Raw genomic sequence first — 17,781 nt, 5'->3', positions numbered from 1 at the left:
ATGACTTGCAATGGGAGTTTCAAATGGATATTGATGTGTCTTCTCCAAAACAATTTAGGAGAATTTTGTAATCCCAGAACCAAGTTTTTCCTTGTAGTGTCAAAAGTCAGTGTGAAATGCGTATGTGAGCTCATAGTAATCTGTAGTTCACAGTCTGTATTTCAGTCTTCATTCACCAGTCACGAAGAAAGGGCTAGAAAAAAGAAAGACCAGAGAGGATGATGGTGCTAATTATTCTTGAATTCAGTGTATCTGAACATGACAAATGGCTAGTCAGGATTCAGCCATGCATTTACTCTGCTAATGCATTCATATCTATCCAAGGAAGAAAAAAAACAACAAAACTTTTAATTTTCCTTCATTATATGTCATCAGCTCAATTAACCATTATATTTGTAGTAAAATACTGGCAAATTACTGCTTTCTTATTTTGGCTTGCCTGAAGATTTATGGCTATTAGCATTAATTTCTTTGCATTATATGGCATTTCTTTCTCTCTTTAACAGCAGCATGCACTTTACTCTGAATGTTTTTTTTCTGTGTTTGCTGCCATTTCAATATTGCTTACTAACATTTAATATATTTTGCTTTTTTATTTTGCTGACAAAGTTGCATTGATGAAAGCTGATTTGCAAGGTAGATAGCCCTGTGTGTATTAAACAAGACTGAAACCCCCAATGCACAGTTGGATTTCTGCAGTGAATGCTCTGTATATTTCAGAACTAAAATGTGTTATTTTATTTCAGATTTTGTCTTTCACACCTCTAAAACAATGGGCTACATGAACCTTCATTTTCCAGCATAGCTTGCATAAAGGCTTTCAGTCTTGAATATGTTTGTATAGTGATTGCTTTAGTGCTTTGATCATTCCTTTTCAAATTTCTTTATATTTCAGTAGTCTAGTTATGATTCTCTAGAAATAGAGTAGCTTTGTTTTTCATGCGTATGTCACATTTTGGCATGCCAGTTCATTAGTAGTCTGATTTTCTGCATTCTCCCTTAAAAAAAGGAAACTGCATGGGATCCCTGAAGCATGTGAATCAGTACTTGCCAACATTCCTGCCAAAGAATCCCAAGCTCTTCTTAATTTCAGACCTAAATCGTTTAAAATAATTTGTGGGATTAAAAGCATTGTATAGTGTAGCTTCATTTTATTTTTTTTTTATTTTGTTTTGGTTTTAATTTTATTTTCTAATCTTTACTTTCATCTCCCAGAGCTTTGCTTTCTGTGGCATCTGGCTTTGAAATGTATTTATAGGAAAAAATAGTACTGAAGTTTTTAGAAAACATTTAGCCAGTTAATGGTCTGACACGAGATTAACAAATAACTTGCAACAAAATTAACATTCCCACTGTACCTGGAATAACTCTGCTTCAGCTTGCGCATTCTTATGTGTTTGACATATCAATCTTAAAACTAAAGAAAAACACCCTTTTGATATTATATGCTGCTACAAAATCAACAAGTTTGTGTGTTTTACTTGGTAACTCTTTACTCATTTGATTTGAGATGTTGGCAACTAGTTAATGTGATCCAGTGAGAAATACCTTTCTTTGGAAGACAAAGTGCAAGTTCTTTTTTGTGTGTTCTCATCAGGCCCCAGCACAACGTGCCAAGAGGATTCATGCGCGAACCAGGGAGTGTGCTTACAGCAGTGGGATGGATTCAGTTGTGACTGTAGTATGACCTCCTTTAGTGGACCATTATGCAATGACCGTAAGTACACTAAAAAATGCTGATCTGAGCTCTCGAGAGTTTTAAGGCAATATTTGAAGCAAGTGACTGAAGCTTTATATTATTTTAATATTAGATATTTAAATGAACTGGCAAACCCTGTGAAAATCTGTAAGGCTTGTGGGAAGAACATAGCTAAAATATAGAGTCTAAATTTTGGACAATGTGCAGTATCAAACACTGACAGAAATTGGTTTTATTACACTTGATTGCATGTCTAATATATTGATGGTTACCTGTTTGAAATAATCCCTTTCCTGCATAAATGTTACGAATAGAGTTTTTTTCCTGATTGAAAAAACCTTTTGCATTTTATTATCTTAAGCTATATTGTAATTTTGTAGCATTATATCATGAGGGCTATAATTACTGTGAAACAGTTGACAAGGCTCATTATCTCCCTTTGTCGATTTCTTTAGGTGACACACTAAGCATGCCAATAATAAAAGCATGGCGAGTGTTTTAGTTCTTTTAAATTTCATCTGAAAAAAACTACATAACATACACCAACCATCTGGTCTTTCAGGAAAAGCTTAAATGTGTCGAAAATAAGGGGCCTGATTCACCAATGTCATAATCTAGTTTTATTGCAATCTAGCCTTATTGATCTAAATAGAATTATGCAGAAGTGAATGTGGAATAGTAATGCAAGAGCCATAATAATCCACGGAAACTGATTAAAGTGAGCTACTGAGTTTTCTTTTTAACTCATCATATTTGAAATACCCAAATGTTGCACATTTTCATGTACATATGAAGAGGGAATTGCTTTAAGGCTAAGCATTTTTATTTCTATTTGTATACATTTATCTGAATGAATGACTGATGATAGAAAGTGATGGTATAACTACCTAGTCAAGCATTTTGGATTTTTATGTCTTGTTCTGGTTCTCCACTCTACAGCAAGGTGTAACTTCTTGGACAAACCCTAAAATAACAGAATAATTATAATCTGAAGAGCTTTTGGCTCAAATTGTATCTAGCACAAGGCTAGAAAATGAATTATATGTAAAAGCTACATTAATTATTCTCACGAAAGTTCCACTTTTCTACTCTTGACCATGCTTGAAAACTATAGAAAGGACTCACCCTCAGTCTGTTTCTCTGCAATTGTTGTCATGGTAGAAATGAAATGTGGAATCAAAAAACTTTAGATAATTTGAGCAAAGGTTTGGGTTCATTTTATGTATATGAGTTTGCCCTTCCCAGCAATATGAGTGATTAGTCATACTGCTAAACATATATTTTTAAAGATTTCAATCCCCTATCTGCTACAGGAGAAAATGATTTGTTTCTATTTTACTTTTAAGTTGTTATTTCTGTTCTTCTGTGATCTTTGAGTTCTTCCAAAAGTAACTAAAAACTGTGAATAAGAAGTTATATGTTCCACATCTAGCAAAGGAAAAACTCTGTTTATAAATTTGTCTTAGCAGTAACTGATGTCTGGACCTGGAATATTCTGTGAATTATTTCTTCAAGTGAGAGCTATTGCATAAATTTGGCAAGCTGATGAATTTACGTAAGAAAGATATTTACCAATCTGTGAAGGCTCATTTGTATGGTAACATTATGGACCACATTGCACACAATCTCATAATTCTCAATATACTATTTCCAACGATGGTAAAAGAATACCTTTAGTACATGGCTGCCAAAGATACTTACTTTTTTCCCAGATAAATCTTTTTTTTTTTAATGTTCTTCTATCAGAAACATGAAATATAAATTTATCTTAGATACGGATGTTTTGTAATAGAATGCAGTGTCTGGTAAATATAATACAGTTGGTTTCTGCTTTATCTTGGCTCCTCACATTAGTTCAGATACCAAAAACCTGCAAAGCAAATCTAACGAGAGAGATTTTTCATAATGGTGTATGTAAGGGAAAGCAGGAGAAATGATGTTGTAATCTCAGTGTCATCTAGATGCTCCTAGTCTTCTCTCTGCTGTGTTTGGGAAGAACATAATGGAAAGAGGAGTGATGAAATGTTACTACAGTTTTTAGTAACTTGCATAGGCTGCACACCACAGGCTAAACTTCTGCAGCACTGAAGTAAGACAAATTCCCTTCATGTGAAGAAAGATTATCTCAGCGACAGGTCTGGAATAGCACCTGCTTGATGCTGAAAAATGCATCGCCTTCAGAAGGACATAGGCATGGTCCTGAGCGGTGTGTGTGAGAGTGTTTCCATTGCAGATTGCGCATGGAGCGATGCTGGTTGACAGAAGCTGAAATCTAACCCAGCATCGCTACACAGACAGGCTCTTGGCTTAGTTTATGTTTTAATGTACTGGTTTATGTAAAATGGAGTATTCAGGACATCAAAATTTCATAGGTAGAGATTTTTTGTTATCAGACCCAAAAATTGACCACTTAAAAGTAAGTGTCAGTGGTCATAAGAGAAACAGTTAAAAGTACCTCGTTTATGGAGACTTGCATCCCTCCTGTATTGGATGTCCATGTCCAGGTGTTGGTAGCGGGGGGCTGCAGTGTGGCCTCGGTGAGGAGAGGCCAGGACTGCCCCATGCTGGGCACAGCCAGCTCCAACAGACCCCCCACAGGGCACAGCTGAGTCCTTCAGCCACGCTGGTGGCACCTCTGTGAAAACATGCTTAGAAAGTATGCCATTCTTACCAAAATGCTGGACAGATGAAGGAGGAGGGAACAAAAAGAGTGAGAAACAGCAGAGGGAACACCAAAGTCAGAGCAGGGGGAATGGGCGAGCAGCTGGGTGGGAGTTTGGCCCTCAGCCAGGATTAATCCACCACACCTCCCTGTTATTTTGTCCACCAGTTCTTAGGGAATATATTTGGGTAGAAATTTCATACTGACAAAATGGCTGAGGTGAGAGGGGACCTGTGGAGATTGTCTAGTCCAACCCCTCTGCTCAGAGCAGAGTCAACTAATACAGGTTGTCCAGGGCTGTGTCCAGTTGGGTTTTGAATATCTCCAAGGATGGAGACTCCACAGCCTCTCTGGGCAACCTGTGCCAGTGCTCAGTCACCCTCACAGTACAAACATTTTCCTTATATTTAAATGAGATTTCGTGAATTTCAGTTTGTGCCTATTGCCTCCTGTCCTGTCACTGGGCACCACTGAGAAGAATCTGTCTCTGTCATCTTTACTCCCACCCGTCAGGTATTTTAAAACATTGATAGGATCCTCACTGAGCCTTCTCCAGGCTGAACAGTCCCTGCTCTCTCAGCCTCTCTTCATATGAGAGATGCTTCAAGCCCTTAATCGCTTTTGTGGCTCTTTGCTGGACTTATGCTTATGTTGCACTGGGGAGCCCAGCACTAGGAGACAGGGCTCCAGATGCATCTCAACAGTGCTGAGTAGAGGGGAAGGATCACAACTCTCAACCTCTCTGCGATGTTTTTCCTGATGCAGCCAATGAGGCTGTTGGCCTTTGCCACAAGAGCACATTGCTGACTCATGTTCAACTTGGTGTCTACCAGGACACCCAGATCCTTTTCTGCAAAGCTGCTTTCCAGCTGGTCAGGCCCCAGCCTGTCCTGGTGCATGGGGTTATTCCTCCCCAGGTGCAGGATTTGGCATTTTCCTTTGTTTTACAAGGTTCTTGTCAGCCCACTTCTCCAGCTTGTCAGCATCCTTCTGAATGGCAGCACACGCATCTGGTCTATCAGCCACTCCTCCCAGTTTTGTATCATCTGCAATTTGCATAAATGTGCACAAATTACCTAGCTGCATTTCAGTTGATACTTTCAGCATGTTTCCCATAGTAACCTCAGTGCACGAAGATTTGACATGCGTCATTCCTAGGCTTTACTATGTAAACGTTTCACATGTATCATTCTTGTCTTTAATTTCCAAAACAGAGTTTGGAGGAAATAATGAAAGAAATAGTTTCTTGAAAATTGTTATAGTACATTCTACTAATACAGTGTGCAAGAAGTTTCTTTAATCTTTCCTAAAATAGCAAATTATTACTCCTGTGCTGTTCAGTGTATTATTCCAGGTGAAAATGTGCACAGCTTAAAATGAAGATTTTTTTAAAAGTTCTCTCAAAATAAGCACCATGTGAGGCAGGTTGTTTCTTTCCCAGTCCAATAGTGTCCTCCGCATGTCAGCTAGAGAGAAGGAGAAGATAGGCAATATATTCCTATGGAAAATGACCTGGGCCAGCCAAGGGTAAGGCTACGGTTTTACAACTGTAGTCAGGAACACCCACAGTTTAATCCACAAAAGTTTTGCTTAGTTACAAATCTCAGTACTCCACTACAGTGAGTATGGAGTGCCTGTAGACCATAAGCCTCCGTGGTGGCACAGGTAGGAACATTCTGTGTGCTGCAGTTTCCTGTTTACTGGAAGATAAACAAGGCAGGGGAAGTTTTGACCCCAAGATGCTATACAGATTATCATTTTCTCTTTTGATGTGATATGACACTTGGAGATTCAGGGCAACAGTGCTCTTTAGATGTGATAGACAGAAGTGTTACACTGATAAGTGTAAAGCAGACCAGTAGTAGTTGTTCTTACAAAATGGGATTATATAGAAGACTGTACTAAAAGGACAGTTAGTGGCTTTTCTTACAAATGGATGGATGCATGCAACTCCTCTGAGAAAATACATCATGAACATCGTAACTGTTTCTAACAGCAGGTTATGTAGTGAAAGCTATCCTCCCAGGGAATTCAGCTTTTTTATAAGAGTAGTGTTGAAAATTACTCTGGCAAAACAAAACAAAACAAATCTATAAGAGATTATCTGCTTTCTAAAGTTTACATCTGTTTTTACTAGGGCAGTCTTTAAGTATAGCCATATTAGTGAATGTAATGGCATGTTTGTGGAAACAAATACTGCTATTATGGCATAGAAAATAGCAGACATCATAACATTGTCACATTACATTAGTATAGAAATGTTCTGTGCCGAATTACAGGGCAGCTTCAACACTGACTGTTACCATAAGGGAATAATGTATTGGCGTTGTACTTGTGATGGTATAGCTAACACTGTGTCAACACTTCCATTAAAATCCATTTCTGAAGGGTTAGAACTTCACCACGCAGTCTCTTCTGACTAGGTATTAGACATTCTCAACCACTGTGAGTAACAAAACTTTTTTTAAAAGTTTTTCTATTTTATTTTGACTCTTTACCAAGAAACAAAACTTTTGTTAAAAGTTTTTCTATTTTATTTTGACTCTTTACCAAGAAAAATCAAAAGCCCTTATTTAAATGGAGAACTGTGTCAATATTACAAAATGGGTTCACATAAAACATGTTTCATTTTCTTGATATTTGATTGCATTATAGAGATACTGCCTTTCAGCTAAGACTACATCTGTAGTGATGGTTAGATTTTATTTTAAATGTGTTTTGATGTTAATATAATAATTGTTATGTATCAGGACGATTTAATTGGAGATTGGACAAGGAATTCAAGGAAGGCCTGCTAGGAAAAGACGGAATCCACCTGCCAAGGTGGGGCAAAAGCATCTTTGCCACAAGCTGGCCAACCTGGTGAGGAGAGAGCCAGGACTAGGAATGGTGGGGAATGGGGATGACAACTCACAAGAAAGTGAGGAAATAGTGGACGGAGTGTGACAGGAAGGTATGGAGCTCTGCCCAGGGACAAGTGATGAGCCAGTGGAGAACTTATGGGTCAGGGTTAGAGGGCAGACCAAAGTCTAATATGATGTGATGGGTATCTGCTACAAACTGCCTGATAAGGAGGAAGAAATAGATGAGGCCACCTTCAGACAAGTTGAAGAAGCCTCATGTTCACAGACCTAGTCCTCATGAGGGACTTGAATTAGCCCAGTATTTTCCGGAGGGGCAACAGAGCAGGGCACAAGCAATCTAGGAGATGTCTGGAGTGCATTTACTTGCTGACACAGGTGATCAAGGAGCCAATGAAGGGAGGCACACTGCTAGACCTCATATGTACAAACAAGGAAGAATGGATCAGGGTTGTGATGGTCAGGAAGTTCAGGTTCTTGAGAGGTAGGAGCAAGACAAAAAGCTGGAACACAATCCTGGACTTCAAGAGAGCAGACCTTGGCCTGTTCAGGGACCTGCTTGGAAGAATCCCATAGCGCCCAGGAGAACTGGTAGATTTTCAAGCATCAATTCCTCGAAGCTGAGGAACCCTCATACACAACCTCATACACAGAAAATCAAGGAAAAGTGGCAAAAGGCAGGAGGAGCGTCTGACAAAACTCAAACATTAAAAGGGAGTGTGCAAGAGGTGGAAGCAGGGTCAGGTGGCCCAGGAAGATGCAGTCCATGCATGCAGGGATGGGGTTAGGAAAGCCAAGGCCCACTTGGAGTTTAATCTGGCAAGGGACGTGGAGGTGTAACAGGAAAGGCTCCTACTGGCAGTGAAAGAGCAGGAAAATGTGGGCCTGCCACTGGATGGGGTGAGGGGACCTCATGCCAAGGGACGTGGAAGAGACCGAGGTACTTGGTCTTCTTTGCCTTGGTCTTTATTGGTAAGACCAGCCTTGGTAAGACTTTCAGCAATCCCAGGTCCCTGAGACCAGTGAGAAAGTCTGGAGGAAGACTTACCTTGGTGGAGAAAGATCAGGTCAGGGAATATCTAAACAAAGTGGACATAAACAAGTTCCTGAGACCTGATGGGAGACATCCACGAGTGTCAAAGGACATTGCAATGCTGCTCTTGATTATCTATGAAAGGTCATGGCTATTGGGGGTGGTTCCTGAGAACTAGAAAAAAGTAAATGTTTCTCCTGTCTTCAAGAAGACAGAACCAGTAAACTACAGGCTGGTCAGCCTCACCACAATCACTGGAAAGGTGATGGAGAAAATCTGCCTGAAAGCAGATTAGGGACAAGAAGGTTATTAGGGATAGCCAGTATAGACTTATGAAGGGGAAATCATGTATTATTAAATGACAGTGGATTTGGTACTTAGGTATTTGTCATTTTTTGCTAAGCTGACAATCTGTGTTCTGATTTGCAACCATGCTGAGCACTCAAAATTGGGACTGAAACATGTATGTTTCCAGAAAATCAAATCCTAATTATTTCAGATTGAACACACCGAACAGTGGATACTTTTGGCTGTTAGTGAGGATAGTAGAAACTAGGCACTGTAAAAATACATTATGAGAGATTTGGATATTAGAGTATTTGACATTATAAAAATTCCAGGAGGAACTGAATGATTCTCTCTTCAGCGTAGTGTTTGGAGAGTGCATTAAGTAATATTGAGGTTATACTTTAAACCCCCAAAACCCTAAATATTGAGTCAGCATTCAACTTCTGCAATAAGTGAGTGGTTTTATAAACACCAGCTTTCTTCACTGCAGAACTCTGATCAAAACAGGCGCATTCTCGCACTGAATGAGACAAGTGTCTTATACTTTGTGAACATGTAATTAGCAATTATGTAATAATCCATATGCAAGGAGGGGTAATTTAATATTGCACACAGAAGTGTAAACCTGGCTTTCCTTAGGTTTGCAGTGTTTTGTGTTTAATGTCTTTTATGTGTATATATATTTAAAAAAAAAATCACACACTATATAGTGTATAAAAAATAGGAGTATTTATTTTTTTCTCTTATCCATACCACTGACTTTTTACAGTCTTCTGAACTATCGTATGATGTTGACAATGGATAATCATTCTCCTCTCACAATGTCTTCCTTCTTCTGGAACGCAAATCAGAGGGTGATATTCACATAATCTCTGTTTACATTATCAGTCCGGTATTACAGAAATGATGGATTTAAATCATTTTACTGCATATATTTCTTTCACATTTATTAATTGTTTTAATAGTTATGGATACTGCATCTTTTGGATGTTTTGACACCTGGAGTGTAAGATCAGTCTTAATGCTACTTTTGTGAGAAGGATATATACAAAAAAAAGAAGCTTAATTAAACCAGTGACCAAAAGCTAAACTAACTGTAAAAGCCACTCGGTAGTACTTTCCAAAATAATATTACATACTCCTGGCTAAGACTTTGCAGTTGCTAGCTACTAATAAACGTATAGCCTGCTATTAAGAAAAGGGATAGAAAATTCCTCAGAGTACTTTAAAACACATTTGATTTCCATCTCCAGTAGCTGAGAATTAAAAATTCTGTCCCTGATAACATACCAGTCTAAATACTTCATATGATTATTTTGCCGCAGAGGCTCACAGTACACAGGAGAAATAATGGTAGCTGCACACAAAATTACAGTGCAGGGCGGCAAGCTGTTGGAATGAACTAATTGAAGAAATCTCAATTTGTTCAGCTTATCTTATCCAATATCTCTCTGTAATGAATATCTGGAATTTCTGGTGACAAATATCAGTGTCCTAATTTGTACAAACTTCAAAGGAAGTAGGACTTCACACATGCAGTCTTGAAAATGCAGAAATGTTGAGGTGTTTAGGACAATTAGAAAAACTGTAAAAACAGCAAGGAAAGCAAGAAGTATTGCCTGTGAGCCATGGCTGTGGACCAAGATTACTTTTTTTTTAACTTTGGTTTTTATTGGAATCCTAATCAGGATAGGCTCACCTTGAGCTGTCAGGCTCCTGTGGTGTTATATAGGAGCACATGCTGCTCCAGCCAGAACTGTGGAGCATGATGCACAGATGACAACATTTTTTCAAGGTTTTAGTGGCCCAGATCTATTAGGTTTTCATGTGTTTCATGTGGATTTTGTAGTATGTAAATTTTGGCCTTTCATTAAGATATATCAGTCTATTAATTATGTAAGTTAACAGGCATGCTTTTGTTGACAGTCTGAAAACAAGTTTTAGAATTTTTTTCTTTTTTACATAGAAATTCTGGAGTAGTCAGTTAGATGAGCTATCCATGCTTAAAATAGTTAAGTAATTTCCATTTTTGTAAATACATTACAAACTATCCCTTTAAAAAATGAATAGAAAGTTGTTTGACAGTGATTGTAGAAGCTCTTACATGTGAGAATATTTCAAACAAGCAGTAATAAGTAAAGTTTTAAGTGGGATATTTGATACAGAAAAAGCCAAAAAGGAACTTTCAAGGTACACAGAATACACTGTTATAGTTGTGCTTGTAGCTCAGGTAGAAGCAATTATGCAACATCTCTGGCCTACTCGGAGGTATTTTCTATTCCACAATATTAAAAATGGAACATAGTGTCAGAAAATTGCAAGCTTCTCTCTGCCTCTGGAGGAATCAAGGGAGTAATTAAATTGGATTTTGGTATGTCAATAATATCTTTCTCTTATTAATGGCACAATAATTTTGTAAATCAAATCCTAGAAGTGTTTCCAGTGTCATAAAGGTGAAAATGATTAAGGGTTAATTAAATATATTCTCATGGAACTAAAAATGTTCTGTTGGGTATCATTAGATTCCTTTCTCTAGAACTTTCAACTATTACAATTTAACAGTATACAATGTACAATTCAGGCCTGAAATTTGTGTAGCCAAACGCTATTCACAGTAACAAGCACAGTGGATGAGTGCTGTCACTGTTCTTTCTCACAGGTTTCTCTGAACAGTCCAACAATATCATATACTAAAATCAATTTTAGGTAACTAGTAGTTTTCTGAACAAGATTAATCACTATACACAGCACAGCTGGAGCAGAAGTTTTAGCTCTGTAATGGTGTCAGTCGTTCCTCTCAAACTCAAAAAAAGAGCAATGAGGAAGCGCTAGTTTTTTTAATAGATGAGAGCTGCAAGGGTCGCAACTGGGAAGAAAGAAGCAGCAGCTTTCCCAAGCAGTGTCTTCTATAACCCATAGCATGAGAATAGCTCAAAGTGTATATGGGGAGTTTGGTAATATATATCTATTTTATGTGTAAGATACTTAAGTACAATGGCACAATGATGCACAATGGTGCTTCAGAAAGATAAAATTATTCAGTTTTTCTGGAGTCTGTACCACTGGACTCAGGTTACTAAGGCAACCTGATCTTCCTCAGCATGTATTCTGGCTTGACAGATAGATAGGTAGGTTAGTTTCAAAGTAACTACATACATATGAGGGACTCCCATACTCATTGCAAAATGAGATTTTGTTGGTAGCTTGATACCGTCTTTGGAGCCTTCTGTGTGTTCATTTTTGCCAGATGCTGCAGAAAATTGAGGCAAAGAAAACCTTTCTATTAAATGCAGAGTAAACAAAATGACCTGAATCTTATATGGGTAAATCAAGGTGTTCTGGAGTCCAAATTAAAGATCTGTGTAATTCCTCAGAAGTTGAGAATGGAAGCATGCACTGGAGTAATGGCAAAGCATAGAGAAGGATACATTACACAGACATTTTTACAGCTTTCCTGATTTTGTTCCCATGCTACAGGATAGATATTGTACCTCTTTTGACCACTTTTGGCCTGCTGACTCCACCTAACCAGCAGTTAATCTGAATGAAATTTCCATATTTTTCTTAGCACATACATCCATAAGCACGCTTATTCTCTCAATGTCACATGCGATGTTTAAGATCCTTCAATATGTCATTTTGACTTAGGCTTATGAATCTGGTATACTGATGTTGTGTTTGGAAGTCTTCATAGCTATCTTCTGCTTAGGTATTTTAGGAAAGTATGAAAGAAGGTACCAGAGTCAGTAATAACAGTATGAAAAAAATACTGATGGAAGCAGTACTCCTAGGGCTGAAGGAATTTTGCAGAGTTTTAGTGTCTGGTTGCTTAATGAAGGCAACTGCAAAATGAAGTCCCAGCCTGGGGAAAACCACTCCGTATTAGAAGCGGTCAATACCCAGCTTGGGTACTGAAAAGTTGGAACTGTAGAAGAGAAGGTGAAGAACAGCTAATGCTCGTGAAGCTGTTTGGTGCGCACAAACCCAATTTAAAGGCTGTATTAAGGATGCTTGTCAATTTAGTGCTAATTCTGGAGGAATGTTCATGCTGCTAAGCTTTATGCGATCATTCTTCATAATGAAGCCATACTTTGAATTGAAAGCAGACATATGAAGAAGCACATCATTTCACTGTAAACATCCACACACTAAAAAACATTTTAAAAGTATGATATGTAGTATTCAATGTCAAAGTGCATTAATATTTACAGATACCATTTGCAAATCATCTTAAGCTCTGAGTCTGCTTTACCGTATAAGGAGTTCTCCCTGTAGCATGTTTGTTGTTTTAAAATTCTCTCCCTTTTAAACAGTGTAAATCTTAAGAAAACTTCTAATCAGATCAATGGTCTAATATTTGGATTACATTAAATATTTCACGAGTATTTTGAGTTTGGCAACTTAATGCTGCTCAGAAGTATCAGCTGTGGAGGACTACTACCTCCTATCCAGAGATCCTAAAAATAGGAGCTGAAGGCGCTCAGTCCCTCAAAAAATCAGGTTTTTGATCACTTATACGGTACAAATGTTGCTGTGTGCTGAGGAACAGAAGTGTACGTATACATCCTGAAATAAGGCCAGGACAGATGCTTGCTACCAGAAAACTGAAATTCAGTTACAATTCAAGTCTCAAATCACCAGTTGAATGACTAATTTAAATATGTTGAAATCCAAAGTCACCATATATGGTCATAGCATTTTCCCTCTCCCTCAACTATTAAACCCAGTTCTTGAAATTAAACCCAGAGTTTTTGAAATTGCTTTAAATTCTTTCTACTCCCCTTTTTTTCCTCTTTATCCCATCTTCTGTATCACCAAAACATGTTAGCCTGGGCTCAGGTTGATTACAATCATGAATCAACAACAATTACTACAGTCCAGTAGTAATTGTATGTTGGCTTTCCTCTCTGGTCAAAATTCATCAGAAAGTTGATTTTAACCACTGATTCTGTAAGTGACAGATGGTCATATCTTTGCCTATGTTAATTTGTTTGCTTTAAATACTCGTGTTATTTGGTGCTTACTGAAAATAGCCTTTTCTTGTAACTTCATTACTTGTAATCGTAGCGGCTGTCACATATTTGAAATAGTTTTATAGCCAACTCATATCTCTGGTTTTGACTTTGGGCCAGAACTCTCCTGAAGAGAATCAGTAGCACCACAACTCTTCATCACATCAGGAGGAGCCAAAGGGCCTCCTTAGTCTTTCACCATTACCCGTATTGTAGAAGTATACTTGTAATTACAGCCCCCCGCGCTGCTTCTCCTTCAAGCAGCTGTATGCTGTACAGCATATACACAACAGTTACCCAGTATTTCTGGGAAACGTCAGAACCCCTGCACAAGTATACTTATGTTTTGCATGAGCAGTAAATTGGGCACATTCTAAAAAAAGTGAAATTTACTGTGCATGTACAAAGCCATCTGTATAGCTCTTTCACAAAGGGTTCAAGACTGCTCAGGAGTAACAGGCTTGGTACACATAAAGACCTGATATGCATATGAGCAGGGGACAAGTTTGAGATTCCTAAGGATCTAGCAGTTCAGCCAAGGTGCTGGATATCTGAAAACCTTGGACAAATATGAAATATCCTCTAATTTTAGCCAGAATCCCAAAGTCAAAGAAGAGTATGTTCAAGGGGCTACTTGGGTATCTATTTGGTAATCTTCTCCCACCTGCTTGCTGTCTTTGGCCAAGTTCTGCTTTAGCCTTGAGCTCCAATCTTTCCTGTTTTATTCGGTCTTTTCTTTTTTCTTTTTTGTCTGCTAAAAGGACAGGGACACATTTTAATAGGCTTCCTTCTGTAATCCCTGAGGGGAAGTCTTTATAGCAGGAAAATATTCAAAATGATAGTATCTCTGTAATTGAAAGCACTACCAGGAATAAATGAAAAATGTTTCCAAATTTGCTGGACCAGTAGTGGCATGTCAGATCAAATTCAGATACTTTCAGAACTGAATAGATTTAATTTCTGTACAACTGAGGCCTGAAAATCTCTGAAAATCATAATTTTGGGAAGATTTTACTGAGCAAACATAATCCTATTTCCCCCTGAAATTCTACCCCAAAGCTTTTATCTTTCTAGCCTCTACTTGCTACCAATGTGTATTACTAGTGATATTTAATTTGAACTACTTAATGCAGCTTTACTAGGATGACAGCCAACTTCAAAGAAAGCTTCTGTAACCCCAACAAATGCACAGGGCCAAGGGATGATATTTTCACTGAAGATTAACCTTTTCCTGTGGATGATGCTGTATACCAGACAACATGGAAAAGCTTATGGATACTGGTTCATAAGCCTATAACAGAAATGCCGTGTATTGTAGCTTCAGATGTCTAGAAGAGGTATTTCCCATAATTTGACTATTTCTGCATTGTAAGGGTTTTTTGATCCAGTTGACCATAAGATGAATACGTCATCTAAGGCATTGCTCCAACGCGTTTCTCAGCCCCATTCTCTATGAAGAATGAAGTCAGGACTAAGGTTGTGTAATAGTTACAATGTTGTAAAAAATATTGTTGAATTAAGTGCTTTGGAAAACGTCAGTTTTGAAAGTCATAACTGAAGGGTCTTCTCTATGTTTAGAGCAGGAAGAGCATCCTAAGTGGCAACATAAAATTCCCATAATACCGTTCTAATGTAACCCTACGTTGTAAACTCTCCAAAAATAGGAAATCTGTTCCTTTCTTTTAATTTCTTTAAACTGCTGATCCCATGTACCTTCTGAAATGGGGGTGTCAGTGGAAGTAGTGATGGCACTTAGATATTTTTAAGTCATGTCATGTAATTCAGCATCACCAGCACAACTGCGGTGGCTGTGGGGGGACCAATTGGGAGCAAATTTGACTCACATTTCTTAGGCCAGCTCTGCATCCTAAGCCAAGATCTTGTGGAACTGCATCTTTAGCTTGATTTGCCAGAAATAATTACTATGGTGAGGGGATGCTGGGAACAGATAGTAATCTTGCTCAGTTTGTGCATAGTAAGTTATTGATGTGTAAATATTGGTGGAGTTGTATGTTAAATAGTTTTTAAAACTAAAAAGCTTAAGAAAGAAGGAGTAAGAGATAATGTGGAAGGCTCTAGGGAATGATAGCCTTGCATATATGTGTTGGCAGTTGTACAGCCTTAGGTCATAAATTCTGGGCAATACTGGATAGTTTGAAGCAGAGTTCTGAGTGATTTTAAGTACTAAGCATGTAAGGCCTACCAGTATTTAAGAATAATAGAAAGTATGGGGAAGAAACTCCATAGGATATCTGTACACAACCTTGTTCACTTTTAAGTTTATTTAAACTGAAATATGGACTATTGGGAAGCATTCTTACACCAGCAAATACTAATTCCCCCATGTAAATATTCTGACATTAAATTTAACATGTAAGTTTATGTGAGTAAAAATGTGGGGGTACAGAAGGAAGCATTCTTACACCAGCAAATACTAATTCCCCCATGTAAATATTCTGACATTAAATTTAACATGTAAGTTTATGTGAGTAAAAATGTGGACGGGTACAGAATTGTAAAAGTGGTCTCATATGAAGACAAAAATGTCTAGATTAATATACTCTCAAAGATAATTTAAATTATTCCTTCGTATCACTGTTAAGTGATTCTGAAGAAATCCTTTTTTCATCACTCTATTACAATATAATTGCATTTTTAAAAAAAAGTGGGGATGGGAAATTTAATCATGGACCAATAACAGCATTTTGGGAAATTTTTCTCTGTCTTCTTATATATATACACCAGTAATCCCCTTTTCACATTAAGATGTCTTCTAAAATTCTCAGCTGAGTTTCTGTTTTTTTGACAGTGTGAACAATTTGTCTAGTTTTTTTTCCTGCTTCAAGATGAAAAAGCTGTAAATCCAAAGATGAGGTGTAATATGAGTTTGCACACTGCAGACGTTCTGTTTTCTAAGCAGCTGTGTAAAAATGCAGGCATTTCATTAGATGGACTTGTTTAACTGGGAAGAGCCTTCATCTTTGTGGGCAAGTAAAAATGATAAAGGAGTACAGAAGAAACACGCAGCTCAGAGGTCCCTGGAGACCTTTGGGATTTAACCTTCATTTGCTTTTTAATCTTAGAATTCTTTATTATTATGTAGAAGCATGTGGTTTAGTTCTTCAAGTTGGCAGGTGGTAGCAATCCTGTAATTATGATCTTGGTTGTATCCTGCTAATGCACAAAGGGGAACCATGGTAATCCACTCCAGTGTATTTTCAATAGTCATTGCATATTGCTCGTGCTTTGTAGTATAACATCCTATGTAAATCTCACTGTAGTAATAAAATTACTGAAGTTATAAAAAGATAAACATTTTTAACTTTTGCAGACAGTAACATAAAATCATTAGCCATCATATAGCACTCTGCCATAGATAGCAATAAAAATGTTTAATAATCATGAAGAACACACATTTCTGTCCAGGCTGCCTTTTTTTTTGCCAAGGCTTAGCTATTTAATATATAAATTATTTAACCTACACTTGTCCTTAAAATATGATCGTGTCATCATTTATGTTCAGTTTTAATCAGCTTTTAAAAGGAAAACATTTGCAATGATGTTTGCTTCTATCGCCATCTGTGCTGTAAAACTTCTATTTATTAGTATTTTTATTCCATTTAGATATAATGTGATTTATCTCTTCCCTCAGCTTAGTAAACATTTAGGTAGTAATTCTCTGTAGTTATTTATGACTGGACTTGAGGCTGTTTTCAAGCACTTTAAGGCCTTTATTTTTTTTCCTCTTGGAGTGGCATAAAAGGGCCTTAAGTCAAAATCCAGTATATCTACAGAGAGCCAGAGTAATTACCTAAAGAAGATAGAATGCAATGGTGCTGTCGGAACAGGAAATCTCCCCTCTGCCCCCAGCCCCCAAGACAAATGAACAAGAGTGTGGACCCAGAAAGGGGATCAAAAGTTTTCTTCTGGCTCTGACTATATTGACCTGGATAATCACTGGGATTCTCAGATACACTCCAGTAGCGATGTGTCCCCTGTTCACTGCCCACTAATGGCTTTTCTGCCAGCGTAGGTAGGATCAGTTTGGGATTCATTCCTATCGGATGTAAGTGGACCACAAATAAATAAACCGTTCACCTAAGCTATTGCAGTATTATATACAGAAAGTGATTTCTGCTATCCAGACTATTGTGTTACCCAGCAGATTGAAGAGTCTAATTTTTCAAGGAAAATCTGTCAAACATGTAGAGGATATGTCAGCATTA

The 17,781-nt window shown here is 37.7% G+C and overlaps 1 protein-coding gene across 1 annotated transcript in view; it reads left to right on the top strand.

Moving 5' to 3' along the window:
* Nucleotides 1–17,781, top strand: part of LOC103893543 (neurexin-1) — a 491,522-nt gene that overhangs the window by 126,560 nt on the left and 347,181 nt on the right. Inside the window, exon 10 of the mRNA XM_019470311.1 lies at nt 1,598–1,717. Coding sequence (XP_019325856.1) covers nt 1,598–1,717 — 120 coding nt within the window. The remainder of the gene's footprint in view (nt 1–1,597; nt 1,718–17,781) is intronic.

The sequence above is a fragment of the Aptenodytes forsteri genome, unplaced genomic scaffold (assembly GCF_000699145.1).
Source record: "Aptenodytes forsteri isolate BGI_AS27 unplaced genomic scaffold, ASM69914v1 Scaffold190, whole genome shotgun sequence".
Classification (NCBI taxonomy): domain Eukaryota; kingdom Metazoa; phylum Chordata; class Aves; order Sphenisciformes; family Spheniscidae; genus Aptenodytes; species Aptenodytes forsteri.
Note: the sequence above shows the minus strand (reverse complement) of the source record. Positions and strands in the feature narration are given on the sequence as shown.